Below are 27,617 nucleotides of genomic sequence, written 5' to 3'. Positions count from 1 at the left end.
CCTGAACAGGCTCTCGGCTCGCTCGCTGACAGGTGCTCGCGAAACACCGCCGTCTGTCTCTCTCTCTCTCTCGCTCTCGCGGTCCTCCGCTTCCGTCTTGCTTCCTCCGCCGCGCCGATTACGGGCCGATCCGCCGACGCAGCGCCGTAACGCGCGCGCGCGCGCGCTCAGGAAAGTAAAGGCCTTCACACATAAAATGCCGTAAGGACGTAAAACGTAAGCGTAAGAAAATCGATCAATCCCAATCAAGTATTTTCCCCTACTGGGGTTACGGTCAGCACAATACTTGATTGGGATTGGTCGATTTTCTTACGCTTACGTTTTACGTCCTTATGCTATTTTATGTGTGAAGGCCTTAACGCCCTCGCCCGGTGCTCCGCTCCTGGCCCCCCGGTGCTCCGGCGCGATTTTCGGCTCGGGGATCTCGCTCCTTGCGCGCTTCGTTCCGAGCAGCTCCGAGCTCGCCGAAACCTGGACGTCCGGCCGGCGTCACACTGACAGACTGACTCGACTCGCTCGAATCGAATACCGAGACACCGAGTTACTGTTACTGATGGTCAACACGCGCGACGGCACTGCGGCGGACGACGCCGCGTCGCGAGGAAGTGGCTTCTTCGCCGACAACGAGCGGGCCCGCACGCTCCTCATCGCACCGATCGCGCGCCGATCGGCCGCGTCGCCGAGCCTTATCCGATTCAATTAATGGAGTGCGTAGGCCCGCGGCCAGTTAGGAGTTCCGCTTCAAGACGAACTGTATATGTAACTCAACCGCGGCCAACTCTCATTCTTTCGTATATGGAAGCGCGCCGCTGCTACGCTTTATACGCGATTTGGTTTTTTAATACCGGGTGATATTCACGAAGTCGACCCTCTCGCGCGAACCGTTATCCGCGTCGAAAGAATGATACAGATAAAGAGAAAATATAAAAAAAGTATATTTCGAGTTTTAAATCGGTTGGATAAGTATGAATGTGTGCTACATGTAACAGAAAAAATTTCTCTGAACGCGGTACTTTATTTTAAAACGCTGCGTTTATAAATATATTTTATAAATATATATTTTATAAATGTTAGAATAAAAAGTACACTGCCTCTCGTGGAAAGTTAAGAGCGAGTCACTTCTAGAACTTAATGTAATGAGATAAATCTTCGATATGACAAAAACTACATATAAGTACGCATTGCAGAAATGAGAGTCGCTAATAACAGTGACTTAATGTTCCTTATAGTGGGAGGTATACATATAATATCGTTTTTTTTTATCTAGTTGAATATTTTAAGATATTGAGTCATCCCATACGGTTTTTTTATTTAATAAATAAAAATTAAGGCACTTAAAAGAGTAAATTTAAATCGATTCGTCTCGCATCTTATACTTTTCCATCTTTCAGTTAAATTGGCTATTCTCCGCTTACATTGTTGTTAATGTAATAAGCAAACAACTTTATTCTCTTTTCTTTTAAAGCCTCTAAAAAATATTATTGCTACTTATGGGGGATATGACATGAGCCTAGGAACTCAAACTCTCAGAACTCGACTACAACTCCATGAATTAAAAAATAGAGAAAATTGATGAAATTATAAACTAATTACGTATACTCTGGTACTAAAATCAAGAAATAATATACAAAAAGTGAAAATGATCACGTTTGACTTCTGAGAGATTCAGAAGTATATCAGTTCACTCGTTATTTTCTTTGACTGAATAGGATAATTTTTCACAAATATCGCATTAAAAATTGTATTTATGCGCGCAACATAAATCTCTAATGCGCGATTGCAAAAGTTATTTGTGTAGGTGGGATCGATGTAACATAAAACATAAATCATTGATAACATTTCAATGATCTTGTTTCGTTCTCTTTTTTAATCAACAAGAATGATTTATTCCTTCGCGGTTCTAGATATAGGATTTCTATTAAAAGCGTCAAAAGTAGAAGAAACTAAAACACTCGGACTTTTCAGGAGAGCGAGAAGAAAAGATCTTTCAAGATTGAGAATTCTAAAAATCAATAACAAATATCTTTTTTTAATCTTGAATTCAGATGGAAAAACAACATAAAGATATTATGTGAACTTAATTCATTTCGCGAATCTTCCTCCAATTCTGCATTAATTAATTTGCAAGAAACAAACGAGTGACAGCTGACGTTCTGTTTCTCTGTCGCGAATTAAGTGCATTATCGTAGCGAATTTATATACGCGTCTATTTTTAACGTTAATCACTGGTTTCTTGAAGGAAAAAGAAACGCGCTATCAAATGCAGTCTGTATTTAGGAAGAGGAAGTAATGGCGAGCCAAAATCCTGCCTCGTTCGTGGTCACGAGACTCCGTCTGCTGAACTTGATCGGCACCGTCGACTTGTCGCATATTTTGACTCGATGATCCTTCAGGAATGATATTATCCCCATCTTGATTTGCAGCAACGCGAACCGCATGCCTGAAAAGTTGCAAAATCGTCATAATGTGTCGACTTTACGACGCGTCAGTTACTTAATTGCTGATTTAACGACGAGTTTGAGGCAAGCTTGCTTATCAAATCGGGACGGTGGCTTTTGCATAAAACACGCGCATATACGGTACATTATCAAGGTCGTCGTCCTCCGTGCCGCATAAATTTGCACGCTCAAGCGCGGTGCGTCTCGCCTCTTGAGCTAATAATTGCTAAGCGAGTTATTTAAACGACGAATTTCGCACGCTACGCAATCGCTTTAATATGCAATCTGTCGTCCGTCGATTATTAGTTGAATTAACGATCGCTTAAAGATAACGAGGAATATTGGCTGAATGTGATTCAACAACATTGGCACGCTCTTGCGTGAAGCATGGCAAACGGAGATAAGGGAAAAATGTATGTATGAATCTCGATAAGACAATCGAGCGGGGATTACACGGCGTGTTTGCGAATTCTATAGATATTATTTCTTATCGACATCGAATAATTTTGTCATGGTTCTAAAGTGCTGACCGGAATCAATAAGCCTTTTTTTTTATTCGAACGAGCGACGTAGCACGTGACGTAATGTCGCGCGTTGAGTCAGCGGATTATGAATTCTCTGGATTCACTGTTTGCTTAATCTCTCTACTCGCAATTCGACTGCGATATCATTCGCAGCCATCCTACAAAAAAAATAAATAATTTAAGAGTTTAGACTTTAGACGTTCGTTCGAACAGCACAAAAGTCCGAAAACTGCTTAAAATATATCTGGAAGATAAACGATGTTGAGCAACTCTTCTTAGATCTGATAACATTAAACTTACGACATTTCGCAGAAAATTTCAGCGTTTGCGCTAAAATCGGCGATTTGTGCCAAAAATTGTTTTTATTTTTAAGAGCAGAAAAAGAAATAGATATAGAAAAAGAGATCATGCTGTAATAATAGAAAACTTTTCGAAACTTTCCGTAACAGATAGAATGGAAGTTCAACTTAACGCGAAATCTAGAAAAAAGTGCGAAAATATAGAAAGAAGCTAAGTACACTCAGAGAAAATAGTTCTAGCAACCATAATGTGACACATCTGACAATGAGATTTAAATACCCGCATAAAGACCCCTTTATATAAAGTCATGAGAATTATCAGAATATAGCTACGTTGTTCCTCTTAATTTTCTAGCTGCTGGTACTACGTCTTTCTCTGATTGTGAGCGCAAGAGTCGGGTACCTATGCAATTTCGTGGCCCTTCTCCAAATGGAAGATACGTGTAGGGATGTCTCGCGCGTTTATTCTCTTCCGTGAATCTCTCGGGATTGAATCTTGCCGGATCGGGATAGTAATTCGGGTCGTGGTGGAGGCCGTAAATCGGTATGATGACCCGTATGCCGGCCGGCAGCTCCACATTGCTGTTCGGTATTTGGTAGTTGTACTCGCATCTTCGAGAGAGCAGCGGGGCCGGCGGATATTTCCTGAGAGTCTCTACACATTTTATATATATATTTAAATAAGCATTCCCAGATTATCTCCAACGGTTTTATTTTTACTGTCGAACTGTCGCGTGACGACTTTTATCGCGATACAAAATTGAGATCCGAATCTCGTTGTTCGCGAGAAAAGGATTACGTTCGGGGATATACATTGTTTTTTCCCTTACTTTCGGATTTCTCAATCAATGACATCATCAGGTCCGTACCTAATATTACCATGTCGAGATACTTCATTTCCTGCACCGCGTCGTATGTCAATTTTTCACCCCGTTCTTGTAAAACGTCGTGTATCTCTCGCCTGGTCTTATCTTGGATTTCCTGGTTCAAGGCCAGCTCGTAGAGGCAGAACGCGATCGTGTTCGATGACGTTTCGTAGCCGGCGGCGAAGAAAACGAATGCTTGCGCCGCGATAGTATGCTGATCTAATTCTATAAATAACGGATTTTTTTTTAGCTTTTGTAAGTAAAACGATGCCGTATGTTCCGCATCGCAATTTGATTTACCGGCTTCCTTCGCCGCTTGGGCGTCCTCGTCGCTGCAGATCGTCGGGTTGCCGGCTTCGTTCTCCAGAGTACCCTTGTTTCTTAGCTCGATCAGCAGGTCCATAAAGTCGTACCTGGTCGTGCCGTTACTTTCCCTCTGGCTGATCATTTGCGACACGACGTCCATGAAGAATTTGGTAACACTTGGATCAACGAGCTGAATACCCAGCAGTTTGTACAACTTCGGCATGGCCGTTCGTAGCATCCTCCAGAGAGAGTCCTTATAACTCGGCTTGAGCCTCTTCGCCGCCCTGTGAAACTCGGATTCGTCGTCAGTGAGCGCGTTTATCTGTATGCCGAAGGCGCAGCTGCCGATGACGTCGATGATGAATTTCGCGGCCAGTTCCCGTACCTCGACGGTTTGGTCGTCGTTGCAGCTCGCTTCCTTGATGAGTCTCTGCAACTCCTCGGAGCACTCCACCAACAAGTAGAACATCCGCTTCAGCTTGCCCGACGAGAAAGCGGGCGTCAGTTTCGACCTGAGGCCCTTCCATTTGCGCCCTTCGAGATTGAACAGATGTCCGGAGAGCGGATCCTGGCGCGTGCACAATTAAAATGGGGATTTCATCAACAGCGTTCTCGCGTATTTTAACAAATATTAACAAGAAGTAGCAGTTAGCGTCTCGGCGATGGAGACAGGAAAGGAGATTAGTTGTCGCGCGTACCTGATCGTTATTGACCGGAATCCCACGGTTCAGGAAGCAAGCGAAATCCTTGACGCATACGCTCTTCACCAGATCGGGGTCGCGTAAGATCAGCACGGGCGATCTTACTCGGAATGCGCCGAAGAACCTTTCATCCTTGAACCACTGATACATCTCTTTCACGTTTTCCGGCAGAGACTGTCGGAACAAAAGCAAGGGACCGAAATTCCCGACCAGCACGGTCGGCTTTCTGAACGGTACGCCGCGGCATTCCCAAAAGTCAAAGGTGGCCGTGAAATAGAAGTACAGGCTACCGAGGAGGAGCCCGATAAGCAGAAAAGGATCCAGTAATATCGCTACGATGCCGAGCATTTTCAATCTCTGCTCAATGCGCAAGTCTCAAACAGCAGCAGCCTTTCTAAAAGCGTAATCTATGATTTATGACTGAAATGATAACTGTTTTTCTTTCATGTAATTTTATCGCAGATATACATGTATATGATTAATGTGTCTTGTAATCCTTAATTTACACTGCATAGCTCTTTGACGTGAGCGGGTTACTCGATAGCCGCGCTGAATCGTTCGCAATCGATTTACGACGTTGTTGGATTCTTCTCGCGGCAAACGAACAGCCGCGGCTGTTTAGCTACCGAGGTCTATTTTTGAATTCGTTTTACAAACGTAAACACTTGGCGGCGCAAAGGAGCACCACGAGGAGAGATTACGATGCTCATGCTCGCGCGCGACATATCCATATCCGATTATACGCGAGCTCCGGTCGTATGTATACAAAACGCGTGCGCAGTTTAGCGGAGTCCTACGCTTCTTAACCACCTGCTGCTTTTAACGGCTACGTCAAGACATTAGCATTAAAACTTTCCGTCGTTCACAGCTCGATTTCTCTCGTGCACGTTGCACGGACGTGTCAGAGATTTCAAATATTCTTGAGAGTTTTAAGAAGAAACAGTAGGACAGATATTGGTCATATTTTCTCTAAAAATTTTGTACGCGATTTGCAATTTTAATATTTTGTTAAGAAGTGTATACTTTATACTATTTGGTAATGATAATAATACAAAATAACGATCGAATCATTCTTAATTAATTCGGTTTTCAAGCGTTTGGAATTTTTAAGAGTGAAGAAGAAGCTCAGGGGATAATCAAAAGAAAAAAGCACATATATTTTACTAATCTATTAAAATTTTCGGTGTGATAGATTTGTTTTAGTTTCCGTTACGCCAATGCGATTATTTCAAATTCCATTTAGATAAGCGACGATTTTTTATTCCTCTTACGTTATTCCTCTTAATACGCTGCGTCACGCAGTTTGCGTCGCACCGATTTATCGGCTCGCTCCGTTTCTTCGCCGAGGGGATGCGCACTCGCCCACTGGCATTCCAAGGAGTAACACACCCAAACGGCACAAGTTCCGTTCGATTTAACGCGAAGGAAAGTCGGATGTGCTAAAAGACATTCCGCGGCATGATTTCGCCCGCACCGACCGCGGTTTCCCGACCGCGGCGGCCCGCGAGGGGACAGCGAGAAGAAAAGACAAGGGACGACAGGGAGGAGAGGAGAAACGACGCGTTTATTCCAAGCGTGTAACGTTGACGTTGTATCGTCGCGCCGTATCGTTCCCGCGGAAAGGCTGATCTCCCACCGACTGGAAGGCATGAACGAACGCCACGCATTTATAAGAGACCTCGCGCTCGGCTTTGAGCCGAGCCCATATGGCCGACCCGATACCTCCGCGGATAGCTCCGGGTTATCTTCTCAAGAGGCTTATGCATCCCTCTCCGTCGCCGGTATCAGCCGCTCCGACAAAGAGTAAAACGAACTTGCATTCTTTTTTCGCGCGCGGCCGCGTATCTTCAGTCGCGTAAATTTGCTGCCTCGTTCGAATGAGTGGCGTGTATCTTTCGGTGGAAGATAGAAAGAGAAGCGAATTTGAAGCATAATAAGCATTTAAAATGCGCATTACGGATCTTCGTGTGGAACTGAATTTTTCAAAGTGCGTTCTATATTAGATCTAGTAAAAGTTGTTGTATAACTTTGTATGAACTTTGCTGAACAACCTGGTGGGTTAATCTAATCTTTGTGAAGGCAACATTTACTTCATTCTGATGAGGCTCTGCAGAACGTGACTGATCATTATCTTTAAAATACGATCAATACGATACACGTATAGATAAACATAGAGATACTCCGATATATTTTTATATTCCATGTAAATAAAACAATGCAGAACTTGTCGTTACCAGTCGTATTTTCGCACTAAAAGAAAATAAAATGTTTTATTTTTCCTACTTTTTCCGTTCTTGAGCTAGATCGGATATTTGTTTAAACATTTGGTTAAACAAGTATGCAAAGTTGAAAATAACGCGGCTGAAAGATAAGTAAACTTCATTTCTCCCGCAACAGAATATCGGTTGTTATTTGCGCATTTACTTTGATATCGGTAAAACATGAAGCGCGCAAATATTGCGTTAAGATCTAGAAGTTAGTGATGTCCGTCTCTCTTGCATTGCGACGTGCATTGAAATGAAAATAGATTTTTCTTTCACGTTTATCCCTGCAACGTTGATCTCTACCTTGATGGAAACAGATGGCGGAGCACGGGGAGACGCTTACATTCCTTTTGAACGTTTATTCGACTTGTGCATGCTTTTTTAACCGATTCACTATTTTCTTCCGCTCCCATTTATTTATAATATCTTTTTCTCAGTCGACTCCGAGCGTTGTGACCATTCTGCATATATCTGTGCGTTATATTTATAATGAAGACAATTAAGATTGGAATGTGTTACGATCATTGAAGTAGATTCTGCCTAAAAAAATTCTGAGGGAATCTTGTTCGATAAGATACAGATATTATTACGTTACGAATGATAACGTTTCGCATTGTATCAGATGTGAATGCAAGTTTATCTTTCTCAATCAAAACTATAATCTTATCGAGCTCTTCATCACGATCAACAATTTTTTATTATGAAATAATAGGTCATAGGTCATAAGTAGCCGTGAAATATTATTTATTACATGTGATTAAATGTTATTGTTAGACTGTATATGTAGAAGCATCAATCGTCAGCGGTATGTCAAGTTTTGTATTTCGCAATATTTCTTAAGAATTTCTAAAAATATGTTAAATATTGTTAACCGTTTTACATAAGTGTGTAAGAATATACAATCGTATTATTGTGTTAATTATAAAAATAAATTAATGTACTCTTCCTGTTTTGTGCTTCACACGAGACGTAAAAGATGCATTATAATGAAGAGCGATTATCCCAAATAAGAATAAATAATGAATTATTGACAAATGTAGTTTTCATATTTATAATTTTCCCAAAAATATAAATGTAAAATTATAAAATTGTGTGTGTGCGTGGAAAGAAAAAGATATCAAATCAGTGACCAACCGCTGATAATTGGCCGACTATTGATCTTGCTGCCTGCTACAGAAGCGACTGGTTCCGTTGCTAGAAATGTTTCGCGAATTGTACAATACGCGGTGCGAAATATTCTCCTATTTTCGTTAAATCAAAGAGTTCTGTTCCAACATGAGTTTACTAATAATTGAGATATTCGAATATTATGAAAGAAGCAAGCGTGTTTCTTTAGATAACTCACATTTTATTGTACATTTTTTCATATAATTAAGATCATAAAGAGAATCAGAGATATTAAAAATATAACAAAGTTCAAGATTTATTAATGGGTTCTAGTGGGAGATTCAAAACTGCATATCTATCAATTATCTATATACAAACATAACTATATTAAAAAATATTAAGAAGTAAATAAACTTATGGTTATTATATAAAAAAAATATACTAAAAGTTTAAAAATTTCAAAGATTTGAGAAATATCAACACACATATATAATTTTCTTGCAATATTAGAATTTGCATCGTGGTAGGACCGCGTAGCAATAAATCGATATTAAAACGTGTATGTATGTAATCAAATTGATTTAAATAGGACAACGAAAACTCAGCACAAAATAAATAAACTTATTTTATATCATATCATGAGAAAGTATGTTGGATTCAATTGCTTCGCTGTATAAAATACACATAGATAATTACCTGATAAAGCTTTTACTGACATAAAAGTGGCATTAAAAAAAATTTTGAACTTTGTTATAAATGTTCTTAAAAACTAATCACGACGATAGAATCTAAAAACATTCATATGCTGACATTATTTATAAAACAGCTTATGTTTTAAATTTCAAGCAATTTATAAAGTTTCTGATTTTTTTTACAATCTCCTTAATATATATGTATATTAAAAATAATCAATTCTTCTTTACACATACTTGCAAATAAATACTTCAAAGAAAAATAAATTATTAAAGAAATATAAATTATTAAACCAGTATAAATATACAGAAACATAATATTAAATAATTATGTATATACTTCTACAAATTTAATTTATTTACATTTGTTTTTAGAAGAATTTAGATTTGCGACTTGAAGATTCTGGGTGTGCAAAATCGCAAATTTCCTATTTCTTCTTATTACTGTCGCGTCATTTTTTGCACATTCTTCGAAATTTGGAATCATCTTTTTGTAGCATATAAGTTTCGTGCCCGAAGAAGCAGACAATCTCGCTGGCTAAACTTGGCAGCAAAATCTGGGAATTCGAATAGCTCTTCATTGTGTCCGCATATTGTTCTGAAATACGCAATAAATTGCTAAACCAGATGGCTGCTCAGTTTAGTACAAGTTTATGATCTAATTGTAAAAACAAATTTCGAAAAATAGCGCTGAAAAAAATTTGACTATATGATCAAATTATGTTATATTTTTATGTCTAAATAATTCGATAAGATAACGTTCCGCTAAATGTATATTATATATAACTATATGAAGAGAGAAAGCATACACGATAGTAATGCCTTGAAATTCTCAGACACGATTGAGATTAATCCGAATATACGTCGGATTTTACTAGTTGCAAAAGCCAGTGTGAGCTTTGTCCGCAAAATTTCGCCATCGTCCGTCGAGATTGACTAAATTCGCAATAAGCGGATCAGCGTGTTCGTTTGCTGCTGTCCCACGACCTAAATAGGACTATGAATAAATAATCAGCAATCGTATTCATTTGAATGCAATCACTGCTACGGAAGTCACATTAAAATTTCATTACTTGTTGTCCGAAAAATTAAGAGATTATTCATAGTTTAGTCATAATTAAGAAGAAGAGGAAATAAATTAATAAAAATTAACACATGTAACATTGTCAATACATTGACACTTATTAAAACTAATATTGATAATATCGATACCTAAATATATTTTATCCATGTGAGATTTTTAATTGCAAATGTGATAAGAAATACTTTTAATAAAGTCAATAAACTCTCGGATTAAGCTGATTATTTGATAGATATCTCATTAATTAATTGTTGTATACACATTGTTAAAAGTGACATTTGAATCGATTCCCACAACTGTACGCTGCTTTCGCAACGAATTATTTCGCGACAACAATAAAGCAGTGAGATTTACTTTATAATATGACGCGGGAGATTAAACCGCAAGCATCACCGAAATTACGCGGATCACTTGGTGATCCTTTGGTATCTTGCGTAATAAAGACACGTCAGATGGACCGCAACGGATAGCGTCGATGCAGTCGGAGCCGCGGTTAGAAGAGGCCGCTGCCGTTCTGCTGGCGGTCGACCGCCTCGAAATGTTGATGCTAAATAAAACTCCTAGCTGCTTGGACCGATGCCATGCGCTCTAATTTCCGCGAAGGCACGGCCGGCTGTAGACGTGGTGGCCCGGGGTTTGCCACGTCGGAGGGCGATCGGCGCGACAGATCGCTGATAGATCCTAGGATTTCTTCGCGATCGCGAAACGGGAAGTGGAAGATTGCGGAAGAAGCAAAGAGGCCGCGGGTGAAAAGACGCGGAGCCGTTCATTTTGGACGGATTTCTTGAACGGGAAATCGCTCTCGCTCATCAAGCGACAGGCATCATCGGCAGACGGTGGGTCGAGCCTCGCGAACAACGTCCGGTCTTTGCCTCTTCCATGTGAAGGTTGCCCTGTCATGGCTATCGCCCTTCTGGGCAAGTGCGTCGCGCTGCTGGGTCTCGTCATACTCTACGCCACCTGCTATGGCTTCCGGATACGCGACGTCGTACCGCAGACGCACCATCAGGCCGTCTGCGTCCCGGCGCACGGCAGAGCCTGCCCAACGGACAGAACGGTGACGACCGGGGGACTTTCGGCACGGAAATGGCACGAGGATACGGTTCCGCGGACCATCGCTGGTGGCCGGAAACCACCTGCCGAGTCGACGTCAGATGTCGGGACGGAAAGAGCTCGAATAGAGATCACTCAACATCCGAGAGACAGGGATACGACTGGAACTATGCCGAGGAGTTCCAGGATAGAAAGTGACGAGGAGGATGACGACAAGGAGGAGGAAGAAACGGTTGTGGAAGTGGAAAGCATGGAGGAGGATGAGGAATCAGTGGGAGATTCTGAAAGAGATCAGGCGGATGGAAAGACAAATGGAGACGAAGAAGAAGAAGAAGCATCTGAGGCTGAACTATCAGATGAAGATGCTGAGGATAAGAAAAAAAAAGTGAAGAAAAAGTTTCCTACTGATGATGATAATGATGATGAAGATAAAGGTGAAGAAAAGGATGAAGATAAAGATGAAGATAAGGGTGAAGATGAAGATAATGGTGATGATGATAAAAAAGTTTTTAAAAGAGATTCAAAGAAACAAGTGAAGGAAATTAAAACTACAAAGATTATTAAATCTATGAAATATAGTAAAACTGATGATAATGATAAGAAAGAAGATGATAAGAAAGAAAAAGAAAAAAAAGCAACCAAAATAGATCAACAAAAAGTAATAGAATCACTTAAAAAACCACTTAGCGTATTACATAAAAAACAAGAAAAAGATGACAAAGATGAAGATGAAGGTAAAGAATCTGATATAAAAGAAACCACCCCAGCACCTAGAAAATTAGAGAAAGTGAGGCTCGCCGATAAAGACAAAACGAGGATAGCTAAAATTTTACCTAGTAAACCCGATGTGGAAAAATCAAAACAAGAAGATAAAAAATCAGCCGATGTTGCGAAACCAGCGGTTGAGAGCGTGAAAAAGACGATCGAAAGCACAAAGAAAATTGAATCGATCGATAGCACGAAAGAATCCGTCGACGGCACGAAAAAATCAGTCGAAAGTGCCAAGAAATTAACTGAAGGCACGAAAAAAGTTGAATCGGTGAAGGCTACTCCTAAACCTAAACCTAAACCTGAAACTGCAACGAAGACAGACGAAAAATCGAAGACGCAAGTGAAACCCGAAACTTTAACACCTGCACCGAAGATTAAGGAGCAAGCGAAACAACCGGAAAGGGCGGATGTCAAAAAAGTAACAGCAAAACCAACTTCGAGACCGTCGAAGGAAGTTTCGCAAGCGGAGAGTGAGTATTATGTGAAAATGGTTCGATACGAAAACCGAGCTTATTCGAAGATGTTTAGTGTTTCCGCGTGAATAGGCGCTGGTGGAAGTATCTTAAGTAATAATCTAACTAAGTTAATATTCAACAGCCGTGTAATCTTTTATTCGCTAGCTTCTGCTACGCGTAGAAATTCTGCATTGTTTTTTTTAAATAATCTTAAGGGACACTAAAAGAAATTTTTGTCTTTAAATAGACCTTTTTGAAAATGCACATTTTTTATCTTTATTTCCTCGTTCGATAAAAGTAATCTCAGAATTTCAAAATAGATAGACGCATCTCAAAATTTCAAAATAAAACTCATAAAAAAATTTCGTAATTTATTTTATGTAATTAATCAGGCAATATTTTTTAGAGCAAGAGACGAAGCAAGAGCCGAAATTGAAGAAACATGTAGATGCGTCTATTACATTGTCCGAAGTGAATGATGCAATTCTGCGTGTGCCGACCTTCGTGCCAAATTTTACGAACGTTGAAAATCCGGAATGTCAGCAACATGGCAAGATATTCCTGCGACAATTGAGAGGTTACAAGTTGTGGGCGCTGCAAAGTGAGTCGTTTGACCGAAATAACTGTTCATTCTATTTTCATTCAGAAGCCAAAGTTATTGTAATTACTTCAACTAAAAGTTGTTCAATGTTCAGACTAATAATTATGTTACTGTAACATAATAAGGACAATACGTGGACATTGTTGAATTAACAAAGCTTTTTAATCGAAGCTTTCGGCTCGCATCTATATATAGACAATGACCGGAAAGTTTATGTTTTCGAAAAATTGCATCAATTTCATCGAACCAAAGATCTGTCTTGCTTCCAGTGTTAGATTCGAGCGCAAAGATTCCGTCGAGCTTGTTACGAGGAAACGTGAATCAGTTCGGGGATTACGATCAATGTTTGGGTGTGCTAGCGCATGTTAAAATAGACGAAAAGACGATAAGAATTCAAGGGAAATATTGTCTGGCTACTGTGGATCTGCAAGCTTCCCATTCAGACATGAGACTGCCGGTCAATCTAATGCAAGCTCGCACTTTTATACGAGGAAATATGCACGACGTAAGAGAAGTTTTGTTAAAGTTAAACGAAAATAAATTGTGAAATTTGTATACCGTCTGTATCTCGAGCGAAATGTAAACGAAAGTTAAAGAAGATATTGATAATGGAAATCTATTTAAAGATTCATATTTTTTTAAATTAAAAATCTGTTTTAAAAAATTGTTTCTCTTGGTACTTTTCTAATAATATTTTTATAATAGGAGGTCTTAAAATAATCTTGATTTTTTAAAATTCAAATAACTCGTTTTTTTTAATTAGAAACTTCTCAGCAAATCGTTGTTTCAATTGAATGTTTCAGCCAGGTCATTTCATTCCAAAATTCACTACATTGAATTGGGCGCTGTGTTTACCCGCGGCGTGTTCTGCTGAGGACGCTAAACGTGCGTTAGGAAGTACCTTAAAGGATTACAATGAAACTGTTGGAATTAAATTTACGGTTGACGTCGATCCTAACATGTGTTACGTCAAGCAAAAATCTCAGACCTATTCGAAAGAGACGATCGGCGTTTTGTACGTATCTCTTTATTACACCACGAAGAAACGCAATTGATAAATCCATGTTACTAATTTATTTTGTAGGTATTTTTACGCTATGATTGTTTGTCTCGTTATTGTAGCGACTGTGAGGGATTACTTCGTGGAGACGCGAGGGAAAGGTACGCGGGTCTCTCGATAAGATTTAATCTCTTACGAAATTAGGTTTGCCGGAATATTTCAATACAGCGGCGATTATGGCATAATGCATGCATTTCCTTCGTAGGAAATTATTCTGAGAGGATAATCATGTCATTTTCCTTACGAAGGACGATTAAAGCCTTATTGAAGGAAGCGACGGACGCTGCGGATATTACGTGTATCTACGGAATAAGAGCACTGGCTACGATCGTTCTTTACGTTGCCCACCAGCTTATAACAATTTCCCGAATACCGTTTAGCAACCGCACTTTTCTTACCGAGGTAAGATCGTTGGACGAAGTTCGCCTTTGTGTTAGAACGCCTCGACATATCGTTTCATTGATTAAACGTTGCTCGTATAGATCGCCAATAATCCGGCCAGCTCTGTTCTGCGAGTATCGTTAGTTTACACGGACGCGTTTTTGCTGCTAAGCGGTGTTCTCACCGCTTACAACATGGCGAAGGAGCTGAAGACTCGCGGTGAAATTCGCTGGTTTTGTCGTTTTGTTGCCAGATTTATCAGGTATTTTAGATTCAATAAAAATGAGAGAGTCCTCGCAGTTGTTCGACTCAAACTCAAGAAAGAAAGGTTGCATTGATTGTTCTGTCATTGGCATGCTCTTCAGACTTTCACCGGCGTTGCTCGCGGTGGTCTTCTGGTATGCGTTCGTGATGGAACACATCGGCTCGGGCCCGCAATGGAACAGCGTCGTCGCGGCGAACGCGGAACTCTGTAAGAACAACGCGTGGACGAACCTGTTGTACGTGCAGAATTTTTTTCCATTCGAGGAGATGGTGAGTAGATAGCAAGCGACGAATCGGAAAATATTTATGGATCGTATCTATAGTGGAACGATGGATCTTTTACAGTGTGCCACGCATACGTACCAATTGGCCTTGGACATGCAACTGTCGCTCTTGGCGCCTATCCTAGTCTTCTTCCTGCAATACAAACTCCTCGTTGGTATCCTTCTGATGGCCTTCCTCATCCTGCTATCTGCCACTCTTCGTTACATAGCGACAATGAACAATTATCTGTCTCTCGTCATCTATCACGGGATATCGTGAGTATTACAATATTTCAGACATTTTACGCGCGCGCCCGAGTAATGCAGACTTTGACGGTATATCATTGATTGCAGATTAAAGCGCCTTTACAAGACTGCCAATTTAACTTACGCGCTGCCGCTGCACAGAGCGACGCCGTACGTCTTCGGCGTCGGCCTCGGCGTGCTGTTGCATTACGTTGGGAATAACGTCAGGATTCACAGGGTACTCCCTCCCGGCATAATCATAATCGCGCGTGATCGTGGCAGTGTTCTAATTTCAGGTGTTAGTGATCTTGGGTTGGTTGATTGCGACGGCCATGGGCTCATGGTCGTTATTTTCACCCTGGCGCCAGGCCAGGCGGGACTACGTGTACGACGCTGAAGAGGCTACTCACTATGCAGTAATCGGACCGGTGCTGTGGGCCGCGGCTCTATGCTGGTCAATATTTGCCTGCTTCACGGGGCACGGAGGTCCGTTGTAACGCTGCGGTAACAACAACTCGATAGGCGTGTAAATAGACAGGAGCACTGACGCAATAATCACTCGCTTTGTAGGCGGCGTTAACAGATTCCTCTCCAGCTACTGGCTAGTGATCCTCAGCAGAATATCGTACGCCGTGTACCTAACGCAATTCGCAGTATTTTTCTACAATGTTGGGACCACGAGATTCTCTACGGAGTTTCAGCCTCATAGAGCAGTAAGTCGTGCGGACGAAGCGAGAATAATTTACGAAACCGCGCAGTCTCTTGAAATTGTAGATTTATTATAAGCTTATATTCTCACCGCACGTTTAGCGCTAAATCTATCTATCTGATTATTGTCTTTAATAATACAGTAATACACTATCAGTTTCTGTATAAAATATCTCTCAGAAGTATAAACGACACTAGAAAAATAATTCAAAAGCGAATTTCAGACCGCATTTAATGCTACTTTATGTGCGAGAGAATTAATGCATATATGGGGTACATTATTCTTACGTTTGCAGATTGATCCTCTGGAAGTAGCGATAGTGATAGCCGCGTCAGTCGTTTTGACGTTACTTTTTGATCTTCCGATGCAGGAGGTGAAGAATGTCATAATGGAAAGCACGGACGTTTCGGCGATCGAAGTTTCCGAGGAAAAAAAGACACGCGCGAGCGAGGATAAAAATGCCGAAACCGTGATGGAAACCGCAAAAGTGGCGGTCAAACATGCAAATAGTTTCGAGGATGACGAAATCGCGTCCACCGGGTGGGACTGGCAGAAGGATATAGCTCACGGTGCTACCATTCTCGAGAGGCACGACACGGAAGAGGAAATAGTAGACGTACCGACACTGAAGAAGGTGAACGGAAGGCGAATGTCATTCATCGATCATGATTCCGAAGAGGTATCGAGCAAAGATCGAGCCAAGCTAGTGACTAGAAAACCATCCAGAGACACGGAGAGTTACACGGATCGTAAGATAGGTATAAACAGTCAGAGATACGCCACGGATGACTCTGAAGAAGAAACTGTCGAATTTCTCAGAAGTCAACGGGAACATGACGAGGCTGTTGCTCAGCGGAACAGGCGTTCGTTATCCAGGACCAAAGATAAGAGACCGTCGTCAAGGGATAGAGAAAGTGACGAAGAATGGCAACGTAGAAAAAAGATCGAGGGCGATTCGAGGCAGTACAAGAGATCCGAATCCAGAGGAAGAACGTCGGCCAAGGAAGCGGACGATCGTTCTTGGGAATTCGTCGGAAAGGAAGGTTCATCTGCCAGAGAACAGCACGAATCGAAACCGCTCCTCGTGAAGTCGGCGGATATCACGAGAAGAACGTTCTCTTCCGAGAGCGAGGATGAGCCGTCGACCCAAGGAAGAGCGAAGCCGGTACGCGCTTCGAGTTCCGAAGCAAAGACAAGCGACGAGGAGGAGTGGGAACGTGAGTTGAGAATACGAAGGAAACAGTTTATGGAAAAACTGATTGCTCAGCAGCGCGAATCGTTGGTTGAGGGGGAGAGCGAGGCCAGCGTGGAATCCTTGACACGCAGATCCTCAGCGGAGGGTAGGATAGCCTTGCTAAGGGACGATATCACGCCTGAAGATAACATGGACTCGTGGACCGTTAGCGTTGGCCCACGAATTGCACTTCTTGGATCCTCTCAGGAACCGAGTGAGCCCGAGGAGGATATTTACATGCGACGTAGGGAATATCGCGAACAGGGTCCACCATCGAGAGAAGACAGTCTGAGCGAGGAAGAGACAAGTCTGGACACGTCGAGGAGGCCATCCTACACCAGTAGTAGTCAGAAAACGTCCATGGAAGAGGAGGATGTTAACAACTATAACTTCATGTTGACCCAGGGAAGCAAGAGAGAATCCCTGCAAGATCTGTCGCAGTTGTCGCAGGAGGAATTGGCGAGTGCCGGTTGGAACGTCGTGAAGAAAGAAGGCGATCTCTCGATCAAACCGACGTCGACTGGCTTGTTCAAACGAGAGTCCATCGTGAAGAGTCAAGCGAGCGAGGAGGATCCCGAGTACCTCCTGCCGGAGAGGCCCAAACTGGTTCAGCAAGAGCGGGAACATCCCTTCAAGAAAGCTTGGCAGATGCAGAAGTCTAAATCGGAGGAGGAAGGCTTCTCGGTGTATACCATAAAGGATTCCAAGGAGCAGCAATCCGAGACTAAGACGAAGGAACCGCCAATTAAACGCGAACATAGCGGTGAACAATCCGAGGATATCGAATTGTTCGCCAATGACGAATCGGTCGAAGCCACCGTGGTGCTAAGAGGTAGGAGCACCGATACGGAGGATACAAGGACCGGCTCGACGAGATCCGGCACAGACGAGACAGATTCGGTCTCGACGGAATGCAGTAGAGCTATGCGCGACAGAAATCACAGGCAGAGCTCGACGAAATCAGAGACCGACGAAGATTCCGCGAAATTTAATTGGCCCGGCGAGGAAGAAGAAGAGGCGGCGGAAGATGAGATCTACGAGGCTGGCCAGAAAAGGAAGTCGGAAGAAACGGACTGGGACTGGGAGCGCGAGGAAACTTGACGAAAATGATTTTAGACGATTGTATAGAGTGACTATGTTTTACCTTCAAATTCGGTTGAAGGTAAAGACGAGAGGAAATAATGGCCGGATTGCAGCGATCAGTTGTGCGATTTACAAGACAGAAAATACGCTGGCGAATATACATGGAGAAACGGTGGAAATTTATATTAATCGTTATATCATATAAGTTAATAAATTATAAAGAAAATATTATATACACACTATTTTTTCCATTTTTTTTTTTCACCAGTGTTTCCTGCCGTAAGCCTTTGGTAAGTATTTTGCACGCGTTATGTGTTCGCGATATGGATTCTTTCGTCATTTACAAATCTGTTAATTTTTTATTTTAAGAAATTCGATAGAATATCCGGTAAACTTTTCAGAGTTAATTATAGTTATTATTAAATAATATACGAAGATTGCTTTTCTTAAATGTAGAAGAAATAAAATGATTTAAGTATTTTGCCTTCAAAAAGTTCATGAATCTCGTTTCACAATGAAAACGGAGTAACACGCAAACAGGATCAATATAGAATACATCATTAAAATGTAATCAGAAACGCATTGTTGTCTTCCAATTCTACGGTCAAACGCTCTCGTTAACGTTAATTATGAAATTTCATCGAAAAGTCTATGAGCTGTCCGTCATTTCATCTTTCCGTAGAAAGCGAACAACTTGTGAATTTGTCGAAAGTATGACTTTAACAAAACATATTTTTGATGTATGATTTCACATCACTTTTTATATTAATTATGATTAGAAAGTAGACATAATTATGCAATATTAAATTAACTTTAAAATTCAAATTCTGCACATAGCCTTTTTAGCTAAAATATATCACAAATAAAATTTTATTTTAGTATTATATCGAAAGAAGGAAAAAGGGGAGGGAAGTATCGAATCAATTACATGGTCTTAGTATTTTTTAAACGTTCAAGAAATTCTGACTGATATGTCACAACATTTAAATTGAAATAAACCAAATATCGTCACTCTGATAACGATATTGATTTCGCTTACTTCATTTGCCATTCGCAAGCTGTTCGAAAGTCGAAGATACAGATGTGTACCCGATCGCAATTAATTTTAGACTTTATATTGTTATATGTAAGGCCTCGTGGACGTTTTACGTTTTTCGCGTTGAGCGCGGAAATACGCATTAGTAGGTTAAAGAGGAGAAACGGCTGATATATTTTACGAGACAAAATCTCGTAAAGAACTCGTGCGCGAGCGCATAATGTTCACCGCTCGCTCGGGCTGGTAGGCGATCCTCGGCCGGACGTGTTATCCACGTGAGGTGATCTACGCTCGCATTTATGGCGCCACGGGGATTACTTCCGTTCACCATACCTACGGATCTGCGGGCGGTGGTCGCCGCTCTCACGGCGGCGGCGGTTTTCATTGCTTTCGCCCGACCGCCGCCGCGGCGGCGGTGGTTTGCCTCGTTTATGCCTGTCACACGGGACACGGAGGTAAACGAAGGCTTTATACCCCCTCGCGTAAACATAGCCCCGTACACGCACTGCATAGACTGAAAAGATCGGCGCGTTGTCGATCATATTTCATGCTTACGATCTGACATCTTTATTTGTGTCGCAGCTACATTGAGAATAATTACCGGTTTCCCTACTGGCCGACACGTCACACCACAGAGAGTGCTTGCGCGATACGCTTGGCCGTGACATATCGCGCAAACAATTACTTAACCCTTTATTTACCACGTTATTAAAATGTTGGTACTGTTTTCCCGTGACATACCCAAGTCTCATGAGTGCTGGTCAGCCGTAAGATTATCTTAACTAGATAGTGTTTTCACGTCTCTTTAACGTTAACGGAGTAATTTTGAGAATTGTGTAGTCAATTTTGTTCAAAATTTTTTAATACTTGCGAATCATTTGATGTCGACTAACTTTTCTGTTATAGATACATAATATAATACAGAATTATATATTCGTATATATCTATAAAATCTATTTAAAACAATTGCGTGGGATTGTCATAATTTTATCGCGCGCAGAACAAGATAATTTATTGACTTGCATTTAAAATATTTCGCGGGACTGAATGAGGTCCGACGTTATTACGCAGCGGAATCCTTACGTAAAATATATATAGGAATATCCGGAGACTTCGACGAGTGCTTCTGGTTCCCGCGCTTTCTCGGGTATGAAGCCGCAAAATTGCATAGTCAACGTGATCCCGGACGTCCGAGGAATCCGAAACGGTTGAAGCGCGAACGGTACGACCTGCCACGGATCACTTCGTACCAATTTGGACTACGATGCCCTGCGAGATCGTGGCCGTGAGCGAAAGCCTTGGAACGGGACCCTTGAAATTCTAGGCTTCAAGATCTCGGGATCAGCATGGGTCTTCATAAGCCAGGAATTCGATAGCGGTTCCGAATCGCGGGCTGTTCCGCATCCTTGACGTCTCCGTCGAACGCGGATCTTTGCCGGAGGGACGCTAGGGACGGATTTTTCTAAGTAAGCCCTCTCTCGAATTACGATCCTCTTACGAGCTTATTTCCTATGTCTTTATTTCGAAATTTTAAAGTTATCCAAAATAATCAGAGCAGAATAAGAGGATTCTACAAAAAAATTCTATAAAAGTACAAAAATTACGTATAATCGATATCATAAATATATCATAAATCGCATTATGACTTTTATATCATTAAAGATAAAGTATATTTTTAATGTAAAATGTATATTGAAATATATTTTTCTCCGCTTTTCTCTCCTTAAAGTGACTCCTAACAAAATTTCCATGAAAAATCCGAAAAATATGACGATTCTTAATTTCAGTTATGTCTTAGAAATTAATAACGATAATGGTAAACATTTTTTTTATGTGAAACAATATTTCTAAACTTTCTATTCTGGAGAAATGAGGACATGAAATTTCTTATAACTCCTCCCTCGATTCGCAATATGACTGATCCACGCGCCGATATCGCGATTCGGCGTTGATGAAGGTGGCGGTGACACGCCGCGCGGGACAAAGAAGCGACGTGGAAGTTGAAGAGGTAACAGAAGAGGGAATACAATAGAAAATATTCGTCCGGGCCCGCCTGTTATTGCCTCGCACGTACCACGCGACGTACGTGTCGGTACGTTCTTATTTACTTTATCGAGAGAAGGCGAGTCGCGCGGGCGGCGCCTCTGGTGTGTTACGATTTCCACGTTTCTTCTCCCCGACCGTTCCCCAAGTTCCAGCCATACTCCGACCTTTTTTCCTCCATCCCTTTCTCCCTGCCACCGCCTCCCTCGCCGACCGAAGCGCGACCCTTCTTCGTCTCTTCGGAAATGCGCGCGCCGGACGTGATCTCTCCGCGCGCATCGTCTCGTTAGTATGGCTGCTTATCCGCTTTTCCCGTTCCCCGAGAGCGTAACGTGAATGCTGCGCGTTTCTCCTCTATTGTCGTTGATTTCGGCTTGGTCCACGTGCAGCGTGTGCACACGCGTCGCACACGACGGCGACGCGTGTCCACACGAGCGCACACGCCGACGACGGAGTTCGCGCGCAACCCTCTATTCTGCGAGACGTGCCCTGACTACTATCGTGGGCTCTCTCTCTCTCTCTCTCTCTCTCTCTCTCTCTCTCTCTCTCTCGCTCTCGCTCTCTCTCGATTTTCAAGACCCGGTTCCGTTCTCCCCGGTGTGCACCATCCGGGATGCCGTCGCGTAACGGCGCCTCCCGAGAAGTATGTGCCTCTCTTTCAGCGCCGAACGGCCGAAGAACACCTCGCCAACATAAATACCGCGAAATCAAAACATAAACCTTCAGCATTGCAGTAGTTGCGCCTCCTATTTTCATGGCAAGTTTGAAATTCGTCCAAGTCTGTAAATTAAAATTTTTGTCATGTGACAAATATGTATTGAATCGCAGCAGCGGATATATTAAGTCTCAAAATGACTTAAACTTTATTAGTAGAGGCAGATGATTCTTTAGTTAATCATATATTGTGAGAAACAAAGAAGTCAGTTAGGATTTTAAGCCATCTACGTTAGAATCAAAACGCTGGCAATTATTTCTATAAAAACTGGAAGAATCTAATCATAACTGCTGAGATTACATGGCGTTTATCAAATCCCGCTATTCTCAAACAAGACCTTTTGCGCGATTGTGAGCACCGTTGTTTTTTCTTTGCTAATTAAATGTGGTTAGCGCAGGATCGTAAACAGGTTCGTGCGCGGCAGCGATGCTGCGCGAGGAAGAGAGGAAATCCCGAACAACAAGAACTCTCGAGTGACGCTCGAAGGCGAGGAGAAACGTCTAACGCTACGGAGACATTTGCATACTTGGGTATTCATGCAGGGGAAGCTTTCGTCGGCACATTACAGGATCCGGGATTGTTGCACGTGAATACGCGACACTGTCTGGGGAAGCGGCTGCGAGAACAGCAAAGAGCCGGCAGGAGAGACATTGTTAATGCGAGTAGAGTGTGCGCGGCCGGAGTATTCGCGACTCGCGATCGCGAGTATTTGATGTAAGTAAATTGTGAGATATGCGCCTTGCGACGTAATCGGAGCGTAGCGTCGTTTAATGTTTCGCGGAACCGAATAGCGCTTTTGCGCACTGAATATTTTTCGGCGTTCAGACACAATAATGATCCAAATAATTTCAGATTTAATTGACGTTGTCTTTAATCGCCGACTGCGATCGTTGCTACCCGATCGCGTCCCTTCGACATCTTAATCCTCTACTAACTCTTCCTTGAGGCTCGCGAAAAGTCACTCTCGAACTACATGACGTATTACTAATCAATTCGTGCTCGACGAGATGAGAGAGGTATCCTCTTTTTCTTCTTTCCGTGAAGATGGAAAAGTTGCGCCGGTCTCTTTACGAGATCGTCGTCGTCTTCGTGCCACCGAGCCGGATAATTGCTTCGATTATTTACTAGATTTCCTCGTGGCAGATTAAAGCGATACCACTCCCCATGACGCAATACTTTCCCTTCCTATCTCTCTTTTGAGAAATCTCCCGCTTCCTTTTTCACGCGCGACCCGTACCTCCCTTCGTCGCGCGCCTTCCTATAAAGCCTAATCCGATCACGATGAAACGAGGTGTCTGTTCAAGTGTAATTCCGCGATAATGGATATTGCTATTCAGAGTATCTCTCGCATTAAATGACAAGTCTCATCGCGACTTTGCCAGCGGTAAGGAGAAATGTGACGCGGTCATGCTGTACGTAGAAAAAAGGATTTAGCCAATTTCGCTTTTAATTTAATTGAATGGCTCAGCGAGAGCCTGTCTTGATCTGTCCCAAGAAAAAAATATAGATAGAGTAAGTTTGCTATACAAAATATGACTCATAAAAAGCATAATAGACAGGAATATTTTATAAAAATATGCGACGTATGCGAATATTTTACCAGGACAATTTTTCTCGATTAAACTTTACCACTTTATACTCCGCGAAACGTTTAATTGGACAATCTGACGGTACTGTCGCAAGAAGTATTCGTTTAATTTATTTACGTTTATCCTTATTACGTCTCCCAAACGCTATCCGATTCCAATTGCCTTCCTATTCCATAATCAATAAGGATAAGGAAGCGCCTCGTTCAACGGCAATAAATCGGATCCGTGTGTAATTTCGCAGGCTCTGGCGGGGGCCCAATGAGAGGCACTTGATATTGAATTATGAATGCGTCAAGCGCGTGATGGGAGAGGCGACGTGATGAGCCGGTGATGTCAATGGAACGGGCGGGAGGAACGGGTTCGCGCGCTCGCACGGAGCGAGCGTGCCGCAACCGATACCGCATCGTAGGTATTATAAGTTCAGTCGAATCCTTCGTGGGAATGAGCGGCTTGCGCCCGCGAGACTCACCTTTGCATTACTACTAGCTCGTCCCCAAGCGTAATCTCTAAGCTCCTAAAAGGTATTCGCCCCTTTCAGTCCGACCCGCCGCTCCACTCGCTGCTCCCTTATAGACTGTGCCGTCTATACTTTCTCTCTTTCTCTCTTCCTCTCAACGATGCCGACCTCGAACTTGGCGTTATCGAAGGCGGCGCCGAGAGATAAGACGCCTTCCGCGGAAAAACCGAAGTTCTTAGAATCATATCGGACGTGATTTGTAACGCTATGTTTCTGCGTAGAAAAAAAACAGCTATCTCGAATTATATGCAAAATTTTCCTAATTTAAATTTTATAGGCAGAGTACAATCTAGAAGTTGTCGCGAGCTGTACTATTAATGCCATTAAATATACATTTTGTAAGATCACTGGCCCTTTTTTCGCCACGTGCAAAATTTTTTTCTTTGAGATATCGAAGTAACGATAGGAACGCGTAGAATGATAAATTATCTTTGACAATAGCAGGGACTAAAGTGTTTTGATGACGCGTCTGAAATAAATTTAAGAGCGATGACTTTCAAGATGTCTCAGTCAAAAGCTCGTCAAATCAGTATTTAATCATTCGTGATGCGTTTCGTAAGAAAGGCTGTTACAGCTTTTTTCAACAGCGCGTTGTTTGCATAATCGCTGCCGGATGATTTTGCATCACCGCGCGAATCATGCGTGTTCTGTATCACCTTAGTACGCAAAATGTGCTCCTCGCGTTTCTTATCCCTAATTTTCGTTGCATTTTTCATCATTCCGTTTCTCGTTTTCACCTATCTCGAATTTCCAATATAACTTGATAAATGCCGATAAAAATTCGATCGCCACTATAGCACGATCGCTGCTCTCGCACCCGCTTCCTCCTTCGGTTTGCGTTTACGCAGAGGCGCGAGCGCGGTAACCGCGCGTTCGCGCGTAAGTACGCACGCGGCCCCGCGTGTGCGTGGGTGAGCGCATGCACATGCGGTCGCGTTTTATTACATAGGCAAAAGGGCCGTGTCGGCTACTATCAATAATTGCGCGATCGGCGCGCAATCAAACGCGCTCGGCGATGCACATTGAATAATATTCGTATCGTATCAAACGGCGAGCCATTCGCGGATACGCGGCAAAATTTTCAAGCAAATAATGGCCGATTGCGTAAAGCAATTTCGCGGCTCATTGCTATTGAAACGTACGCCTATCTCCCCTTCCCTCCCATCCTTCCTCCCTCCCCCCTCTCGCTCTTCCACCGCCAAAACGGACGTGCCAGCAGGAACGAACAATTTTTCCGACGAATATTTTGAATATCGCAGCCGGAAAAATTGTGAAAACGGGAAACCCGTGAAGAGGAGGATTATTCGCGGCGTTTCATCGCGAAATTAAATTTAAATTTGCGCCGGAATCAGTAAATTACTTCGATGCCTCGCAACCACAGAGTGTATGCTCATCAATAAATATCTGCTAATTTGTTACACGAATTACAATGTCACAATTTATAAAATCATACATGTGATTATGGGCATAGTATCTTGAACCATTGCTATATGTAGCATGAAAGAGATGACATTTTTCTAAACAGAGTGCTATACCTCCACGTTGAGTCAGCAATATAAAAAAGAGAGAGTCGCGCTGTGCAAGTCGTATGGATGTTCTGCGCAATTGTGTTGCAATATATTGATTTATTTAGTTCGCTGTTCGACGTTGATTGTGTTATCGGGGATTCCCTATTTCATTATAAAAATGTAACATTCATCTTATCGCGCGAGTGCGGTTACGGGAATACACGTGCTCGAGATGCAATCTCGCGAACGTGTAACACAACGCGTATAAAGTCAGGAAACCTTATTTTTTTATCACACTTCGTAGCGGAGGTGTCACCTTATCTACGTGTTATACAACTAGATGTGTGTTATCGTTATTGATACTCACTCGCGCTATGCATTTTTCTCGTTTTTATTTTCAGTGCAAGTTTCCTGTTTATATTAAATATTTAATGCACGATCATTGATAATACGTGTAACGAAGATAGTGGTGTCCCGAATACAATTGCCATTATATCTGATGGTTGAATTTATAAGAATATACCTTGTTTTTTATGAACTTAATAAATTACAATATTTCTGTTATACTGAGCAAAAATATGCGGTGGATGAGCACAGTGTGAAAATTCATAGCATATGATAGGTTGATATAACTCGTATATAAACGCATGAAATTCTATTCAATATTCCGTTATATGGTATGTAAATAAAATGACTAGACTATATCTATATCATGTAAAGATGTCTTCGCGAAAAACTTGGTAAGATCTTGAGAAAAATCTAGCAGGACTTAGGAGATAGTTAGAGAAAGAGAGAAATTTTAGATCTTAAAAATAGAAAATATTTTTGCAATATATTATATAGTGACACGATAAGATTTTTGTTTACGTTTCATCTAGCTTTCTTTATCCATCATAACTAACGTAAGTAAGGAATTTAATATCTGGCATAACGTAAGCACGCCTTCACACAAATTTTCTATGATGTGAAGCGGATAAAAGCTGCATAGATAACTGAATTTTAAACATAGCTCGAGATACGTGTTCTAATAAAGAGCCGAGCTTTAGTATTTTCATAAAACGCTTAACCCTTTGTCCACGGCAAACATATTACCTACACATGTCTCGAGAGTTTTATATTTCCCTAAGCCTTTTATATGGGTTCATTTTATGAAATTAACTTTTTCACGCACATAAATAAATTTAATAAATCTCTTTATAAAAAGTAACCGTTATGAAAGAAAGTTAAGAGAAGCTTTTAAAGTTACTCTATTACTCTGATTAAACCAACTCTACTTAAAACTATTTTAAAAAAAATTCCACAAATTAAATTTAAAAAATTAAACTAAATTAGACATTAAAAATTAAGTTAAACATTTTTATACGATAAACGTTAAAATTTACATCTTTATATATATCTTTATTATCGTTTATTTTAACTTGACATGAGATGAAAAGTCGTCAGCAAAATTCTAATTTCAATCTATCAAAATAATTATAATTCTCTTTATAATTCTAATTTAATTCGAACATAACTGCCCGAATTCGAGATACGAATTGAATTTAAAATAAATCAAATATACCACATATACTTTTCGAAATAAATTTTGGCACATCCTTCCAGGATGTAGCGTTTCGCGCGACCACGGCAACGACCGCGCTTCCGGTAGTCTCTTTGGCATCTCATTGCTGTGCGCATACAGGTTGCATCGGCAGGCGAGCGTTACCATTATCATAGGTAGCACGAAGCGTCATTGCCCTAATTGGCGTCGGTCGGCCGAACGTTTTGCATTCGGTATAGCCGCGCAGTTGCGCGCGGCCACGCGTGATTTC

At 41.7% G+C, this 27,617-nt stretch overlaps 2 protein-coding genes across 5 annotated transcripts; one reads left to right on the top strand and one right to left on the bottom strand.

Moving 5' to 3' along the window:
* Positions 1–984: 984 nt before the first annotated feature.
* LOC112454341 (probable cytochrome P450 6a13) lies at positions 985–24,315 on the bottom strand. Of its 3 annotated transcripts, none has more exons than XM_025015667.1 (6): positions 24,251–24,315; positions 5,132–5,528; positions 4,428–5,001; positions 4,131–4,352; positions 3,665–3,916; positions 985–2,440 (listed from the first exon to the last, which is right to left on the bottom strand). In XM_025015667.1, the coding sequence occupies exons 2-6, from the start codon at positions 5,480–5,482 to the stop codon at positions 2,274–2,276; spliced, it is 1,566 nt and encodes a 521-aa protein (XP_024871435.1). In that variant the 5' UTR covers positions 5,483–5,528; positions 24,251–24,315; the 3' UTR covers positions 985–2,273. The 3 variants fall into 3 exon arrangements, with proteins under 3 accessions (XP_024871435.1, XP_024871434.1, XP_024871432.1); XM_025015666.1 differs by lacking the exon at positions 24,251–24,315 and adding an exon at positions 6,406–6,889 and having other exon boundaries at positions 5,132–5,524; XM_025015664.1 differs by lacking the exon at positions 24,251–24,315 and adding an exon at positions 6,406–6,887.
* On the top strand, positions 10,865–18,633 carry LOC112454340. Of its 2 annotated transcripts, none has more exons than XM_025015663.1 (13): positions 10,865–12,572; positions 12,964–13,158; positions 13,428–13,663; positions 13,962–14,173; positions 14,243–14,319; positions 14,424–14,620; positions 14,701–14,861; positions 14,965–15,133; positions 15,209–15,402; positions 15,481–15,610; positions 15,669–15,858; positions 15,943–16,085; positions 16,452–18,633. In XM_025015663.1, the coding sequence occupies exons 1-13, from the start codon at positions 11,177–11,179 to the stop codon at positions 18,414–18,416; spliced, it is 5,265 nt and encodes a 1,754-aa protein (XP_024871431.1). In that variant the 5' UTR covers positions 10,865–11,176; the 3' UTR covers positions 18,417–18,633. The 2 variants fall into 2 exon arrangements, with proteins under 2 accessions (XP_024871431.1, XP_024871430.1); XM_025015662.1 differs by having other exon boundaries at positions 10,866–12,572; positions 16,377–18,633.
* Positions 24,316–27,617: the final 3,302 nt, after the last annotated feature.

The sequence above is a fragment of the Temnothorax curvispinosus genome, unplaced genomic scaffold (genome assembly GCF_003070985.1).
Source record: "Temnothorax curvispinosus isolate PA1 unplaced genomic scaffold, ASM307098v1 QBEX01005011.1, whole genome shotgun sequence".
NCBI classification, from domain to species: domain Eukaryota; kingdom Metazoa; phylum Arthropoda; class Insecta; order Hymenoptera; family Formicidae; genus Temnothorax; species Temnothorax curvispinosus.
Note: the sequence above shows the minus strand (reverse complement) of the source record. Positions and strands in the feature narration are given on the sequence as shown.